The 6,815-nt window shown below is 53.7% G+C and overlaps 1 protein-coding gene across 1 annotated transcript; it reads left to right on the plus strand.

Annotated features, from left to right (window-relative positions):
- The first annotated feature begins 6 nt into the window (after positions 1–6).
- On the plus strand, positions 7–6,774 carry LOC110314955 (GDP-fucose transporter 1). The gene is made up of 3 exons (XM_021189137.2): positions 7–73; positions 483–1,006; positions 4,860–6,774. Exons 1-3 carry the CDS (start codon positions 60–62, stop codon positions 5,417–5,419), a joined length of 1,098 nt encoding a protein of 365 aa, XP_021044796.2. The 5' UTR covers positions 7–59; the 3' UTR covers positions 5,420–6,774.
- Positions 6,775–6,815: the final 41 nt, after the last annotated feature.

Genomic DNA, 6,815 nt, shown 5'->3' on the forward strand with positions numbered 1-6,815 from the left:
CTCCCTGCAGCACGCCCTCCCTTCGGCTCCGCGGGTGCTTCCGGGGGTTCCTGCAGCCCATGCTTCCCACGCGGTCCGCGTCCAGTTATTTCCTCTTCCGCTCTGCCCCTCTCTCTCTCTCTCTCTCTCTCTCTCTCTCTCTCTCTCTCTGTCTCTCGCTTCCTTTCTCTCTGTGACTCACGTGTCCCCTGTCGTCAAGCTAGCTGTCAAGGCCCACATCCTTAGTTAGGCCCCTTCTCCCTTCCCTGGGTCTTGTTTCGTGACACCACCCTCCTCCCCCGCCCCGGGAGCGAGCAAGATGAGGAGCGGTGCACCTCGGCAAATCCGGAAGCAGAACTTCATCCAAGAAGGAGGGGACCTATAGGCCATCCCCTGTGACAGTTGAAGGCTGCAGCCACAGACCCCCTAGCTTCTTGAAGCCCTGTAGTCCAGGGAATGCTTCTGGCCGTAAGGTGACCCAGCTCTTCTGCCACCATGAACAGGGCGCCTCTGAAGCGGTCCAGGATCCTGCGCATGGCGCTGACTGGAGCCTCTGCTGTCTCCGAGGAGGCAGAGGGCGGGAACAAGCCATTTCTGCTCCGGGCTCTGCAGATCGCACTGGTGGTCTCTCTCTACTGGGTCACCTCCATTTCCATGGTATTCCTCAACAAGTACCTGTTGGACAGCCCCTCCCTGCAGCTGGATACCCCCATCTTCGTCACCTTCTACCAATGCCTGGTGACCTCACTGCTGTGCAAGGGCCTCAGCACTCTGGCCACCTGCTGCCCCGGCACGGTAGACTTCCCCACCCTAAACCTGGACCTCAAGGTGGCCCGGAGTGTGCTGCCGCTGTCCGTGGTCTTTATTGGCATGATAACCTTCAATAACCTCTGCCTCAAGTACGTAGGGGTGGCTTTCTACAACGTGGGACGCTCGCTCACCACTGTGTTCAACGTGTTTCTCTCCTACCTGCTGCTCAAACAGACCACTTCCTTCTATGCCCTGCTCACCTGCGGCGTCATCATTGGTGAGTGGGGCTCCGGGGGTTGTGGGGAGCAGGAATTGTAAAGATCAACACAGTACTTGTTCGTTATCTGTCTCAGGTCTTTTGCACCACCAATCATAGAGAGAGACCTGTAGAGAACAAATGACTTACTTACTGTGACTCAGTAAGTTAGGGATCCAGCCAAGGTGAACATAATAATGCTAGCAGACACAACAGCAAAGCCAGCCAGACACTCAGATCTAAGCATGCGATCCATATTAACTTAGCAGGTCCCCATTACAAGGTACAACATAGCTTCATTTTATGGAGAGAAACCTGAGGTACAGAGAAACTGAGTAGCCGGGGTCACTGATGGAGCAGGAATTTGCACATAAGTAGTTACCTCCATAGGTCACACTCTTGACCAACACGCACGCCACTGTTCTTCTCAAGAGGTCAAGGGTGAACTCAGGTCATCATGATTGGCACTAGTACCTCCACCCACTGAGCCATTTCAGTGGTCCAATCAATATGCGGGTGCTCTAAGAGGCGTTAACTACCTTTTCAGATGTCACCATAGCTGATTACTGATAGTAGCGTTGTGCTGATCATTACACTTGTAGCATCCTCTTTATTGAACCCATAAGCCCTCTGAGTGGCGGCATCTCTGCGAACTGCAGCTCGCAGAGCCTGTGATCCTTGCCACAACCCCACAACTAAGAAGCAGGTAGTTTGGGACACAGTCCCACCGTCCCCCATGGGCCACACTCCCCTGCCTGTGTTTCAAGCCAGTCTGCTTTGCTCCTGCCCTTTGGGAGTTAGAACGATGCAAACCAACGCCATCAGTACAGTCCAAATGTGCTTTTAAATGAAAGCCCAGGAGCTTTGAAACTCTCAGCCCCTCAGCGGCAGCCGCTATGTCCTGATTCTGCCACTATCTTTTCAGTGCCCGGCAGTCAGTTGTGGCTAGGGCCTCTTGGCTTGGACAGCATGTGTTAGAGAACATGTTTGCCACTTTGAATGAGTTTAGTGGCTGCTGGGTTACAGAGGGCATCTCTCCCCTCAGAGTCCTGGATGAACAGAAAGCGACCTTCATTGGTACCTGCTCTGGATTTTAGTTTGTCTTGTTTGGCCTACTTATATGTCCCTGGTGTCTCTGAGGCCCGGGCTGGGTGCTCTAGATGTAGGGGCCAGGCCAACCTGTACCATCTTCCCTAGAAACGTCGCCCTGGTTGGGCAGCTCCTGGATCCAGGGATAAGGGGACTGCACAGAGAGAGGTCAGATAGAAAGCTGTCAGCACTGGCAGGACCCCTCCCACTGCCCCCACATACATACCCTAAGAGATCTGGTACTCCTCCCTCCCCCTCCATCCTACAAGCTACCGTGGGGTCCCACTTCAGTCCACCAGCCCTGCCAACGTTAGAGGGGGATGGGCCTCCTAATAGGAGAACTTACGTGTAGAAAGGTATAGTCTCTAGAGAACCTGAGCCCAGGTCCCCAAAGGGACAAGTAGCTGATAGTAAGGCAGCTGAGCGCCATGGCGGCCTGCCCAAGTGGCTCAGGAAAGTGGAGCTCTCTGCTGCCCCCACTACTGGCCCCATGTCTTCGTTCTCCCCTCCCTTCCTCCTGTGGGGGGAGGCCCATCTCCCGGCAAGACCTCCTAGACATGCAGCACTTTGCAAAGCCTGTCGGGCTCACAGCCCCTTCCAGGGTCTAGGACCTTGAGAATGGAGAATGGAGTCACTTCTGGACTCCAGTGGTAACCACCAGGAGGCACGGGGTGCTCTGGCTGCGCAGGGAAACCCACAGTGGGCTCTGCTGAGCCAAGTGCCTGTGAGGCTGGAGGGCCTGGTGCCCTTGTTCTGAGATCCTGCTATGTTGCCCAGGTCCCAGGCAGCTGGGGCTGCGGGAGCACCACCTTGCCTCTCTCCAGCTTCTCGAAGACTGGTACCTTCCTCCTAGTCTCTATCTGCCCTCCCTCCATCTATTGAGCAGCTATTAGCTTGTGGCCAAGTATTTTCCAGGCCCTGTACCGAGTTTTAGGGTACACATTTGAGAAAGGTAGGGTGGGTTCCTTGCTCCTGGTTCGTGAATGATGTTGATGGCAGAAATGATAGTCACACTAGATGCTAAGGGCTGTGGGTATCTAGAGGGAACAGGAGCATGAGGGATAACCTGAGCAGGCCTTGCTGGCAGGAGACTGCCCCAGTAGTACAGGCTGGGAACACACATTTGAATGAGTGCGGTGTTTCCTGAAGACAGTTGGGAGCCACAGAGGAAATACCCACTGTAGGAAGATTATTTTAGTTGTAAGACAGAGAGTAGTAGATTGGTTAACATGGTAGCAAAACTGTGGCCCCAGTTATTTCAGATGAAGGAAATTGGAACTCAGAGGGGTTAAGTAACTTCTCCCAAGCAGCTCAGCTACAAAAATCACAGAGCAGTCAGAGGCCTGATGGCTCTGATGCCTCTGCTGGTCCTGCTATTCCATATTGCTGATTCCTGCCGCTGCAGCAGTAAACCTGTCTTGTGGGAATTCGAGGTCTAAATAAAGAGACCATAGCATTGCCACAAGCAGGTGTCCACCAGCTGGGGGGCCTGGCAAGGAATGTTGTGTTAGCAGCAGGAAGCTGGGAAGAGGTGGAGGGGGAAGGGAGCCCCAGGAGAGGCTGGCTTTGGCCTTGAAGAATGGTGGCGTCCCTGGAAAGATGAAGATTCACAGAGCTCTGTGGATATACAGAGAAGTGGGGAGCTAAGAAGGTGGCTTGGGGCCATCACGTGACAGAGGAAGTGTGGCCAGATGCAGGAAGCCGGGCGCTGTGGCCTAGGGAGCCATGTAGGTTCTGAGGGTGACCCAGGAGTGACTGTAAGCAGCATCAGGCCATGAGCAGCTCTGACCTAATGTTCACACCAAGGGAGCCAGAACAAGGCCTAGAGCCCTGTCCCGTTTTAGTACCCAAGGTCACTTTACTGGCCCTCTTCCTTTACAGCTGTTCGCCCCCACAGGCCGTCAGGCACCTGTACTATTTTATAGCCTTCTTTACAGTGACTACAGTTGTAATTAGAGAGTTGACAGGGTCATATCTGTCCTTATACCTTCCCCCTCTGCTAAGTTCTGCCTGGGGGAATGTGGAGGGTATGGGTGTAATTTGGGGAAGTTACACTCCTCCCCCCCCCCTTTGCTCCCTTTATCTGCAAGGCAATTCTGTGCCCACTTTAGCCCATATAGCTCCCACATAAAAGACACAGAAACCTGGTATTTTTATTAAGAAACTGCTGGCACTTTGCTGGGCAGGTCCTGAGATGTTCTAACCCTCTAAGCTGCTAATGCCCAGATAGATGCCCCAATACTTGCCATCTGAGTCTTTCTCTGGCTTGTTCTGCTCCATGTGTGAACTCACGGTGAATCCTCCTAGTGTCCCAACGTGGTCTCTCCACTCTTCTCCTCTCTTTCTGCTCCCCTCTCTCTACCAGGGACCCTCTCACTGGGATCCGATGTCTCATATGTACTGTCCTCCCTTGCCCATTCATAGGCTGACTGACTCTTTGTTAACCAATCAGAGATGATGGGAAAACAGTTTTTACGTAACATTGAGAATGGAGATGCTTGACCCTCGAGATGCTTGCCCGTAGCCTGTACTGTAGCCAGATGTCTGGGCCCCAAAATCAGCGGGTGATTACACAGTACACAGGACTGACCCCCAACAGAGGGGGAACACAGGCTCTCATTCTGGGCTCCACTCCCTCGGCCCCTGTTCAGTGCAGAGGTTAGACTTGGTCTGTGTCGACGATGAGGTAAGGGCCACACAACAGTCAGAACTATGGCGTCAGATCCTGCCCCTCCCCCTCCTGTCCCCATCCCTCCTCACCCTGCCACTCTTCTGTCTGTTGCAGGTGGTTTCTGGCTGGGTATAGACCAAGAAGGAGCTGAGGGCACCTTGTCCCTGACGGGCACCATCTTCGGGGTGCTGGCCAGCCTCTGCGTCTCCCTCAATGCCATCTACACCAAGAAGGTGCTCCCTGCAGTAGACCACAGTATCTGGCGCCTAACCTTCTATAACAATGTCAACGCCTGCGTGCTCTTCTTGCCCCTGATGATAGTGCTGGGCGAGCTCCGTGCCCTCCTGGCCTTCGCTCATCTGAACAGTGCCCACTTCTGGCTCATGATGACGCTGGGTGGCGTGTTCGGCTTTGCCATCGGCTATGTGACAGGACTGCAGATCAAATTCACCAGTCCCCTGACCCATAACGTGTCAGGCACGGCCAAGGCCTGCGCTCAGACAGTGCTGGCTGTTCTCTACTACGAAGAGATTAAAAGCTTCCTGTGGTGGACAAGCAACTTGATGGTGCTGGGTGGCTCCTCCGCCTACACCTGGGTCAGGGGCTGGGAGATGCAGAAGACCCAGGAGGACCCCAGCTCCAAAGATGGTGAGAAGAGTGCTATCGGGGTGTGAGCTCCTTCAGGGAGCCAGGGCTGAGCTCGGGTGGGGCCTGCTGGGTATGGCCCTGAGCAATCATGTTTACATCCTCCTCAGAAGACGATCTAAGAGGAGCCAGGTTCTTTCCTGGTAATGTCAGAAGGCTGCCAAATCTCCTGTCTGCCCCATCTTCTTGTCTTGGGAAAGCCCTACTGGGAGTGGCACCCTTCCTGCCTCCTCCTGGGGCCTGTCTACCTCCATATGGCCTCTGGGGTTGGGGCCAGCTGCACTCTTTGGGGACTGGACGGATGAAGTGATGTCTTACTTTCTACACAAGGGAGATGGGTTGTGACCCTACTATAGCTAGTTGAAGGGAGCTGGGTGACCCCACATCTCTGGGGCCCTGGGCAGGTAGCATAATAGCTAGGTGCTATTAACATCAGTAACACTTCAGACTACCTTTGGAGGCAGTTGGGAGCTGAGCCAAGAGAGAGAAATGGCCATTCTGCCCTCTTCTGTGTGGATGAGTATGACAGACCAACTGTCCATGGGGTGACTGACACCTCCACACTCCATATTTTCAACTTTAGAGCAGGGGAGCCACACGTTTTACAGATTAAGGGGAGTGACGAATGCCTCTGCAGTCCCTAACCCCGTTCTCCTTGCCTGGTTTCTCTTGGCCCAGAGGGGCCTGTTCTCCAACACCGGACCCAGCTATCTGGCTAGACTCTCTTTCTGTACTCCCTTTCCCACCCCCATTAGCCTCCTCCCCAACACACCTCCATCTGCAGGCAGGAAGTGGGGTCCACTCATAGCCTCTGTCCCCATATGCTTGGACCCCCGAGCCTCTCATGACGCTAAGAGACACTTACTTTCTCTGAGGCTGGGGCTGAAGGAGCCCGCTGATTCTCAGAGNCCATCAGGCTCCTGTCACAAAATAGCCTAGACTGTGTGCCTAAGAACAGTGGAGGTTGGCTTATAACTGTTCTGGGGACAGTGAAGCCCACATCAAGGTGCCCATAGGCCCAGTATTTCTGAGGAAACCCCTGTCCACATCCTCACTTGGTAAAGGCATAGATAATCTCCCTCAGGCCCCTTGTATAGGAGCACTATCCTGTGAGGGCTCCACCTCATGACCTGATGACCCCCAAAGCCTTCAACATAAGGACTCCAACATGAATTTGGGGACAGAAGCCCAGCACCACACCCTCCTAACCTCAGGGTAGCTGTTACTGTCCTAGTCCCTTCTGTTTGGCCTTTTGTACCCCCATTTCCTTGGGGGTGATGTTTGATGTCTTTGTCTCTATTGTGAGAAGATGGGGAACCATGCCCAGCCTTTGCTTCCTACTTCCCACAGTTCTAATGAAGTTGGTGGGGCCTGATGCCCTGAGTTGTATGTGATTTAATAAAAAAATTTTATACAATGAAAAAA

The sequence above is a fragment of the Mus pahari genome, unplaced genomic scaffold, assembly GCF_900095145.1.
Source record: "Mus pahari unplaced genomic scaffold, PAHARI_EIJ_v1.1 scaffold_14789_1, whole genome shotgun sequence".
NCBI classification, from domain to species: Eukaryota; Metazoa; Chordata; class Mammalia; order Rodentia; family Muridae; genus Mus; species Mus pahari.

Excerpts from the sequence above, each read along its gene's own strand:
- LOC110314955 (XM_021189137.2), top strand. Across the intron at positions 1,007-4,859 it reads CACCTGCGGCGTCATCATTG|GTGGTTTCTGGCTGGGTATA; the intron begins GTGAGTGGGGCT and ends TGTCTGTTGCAG.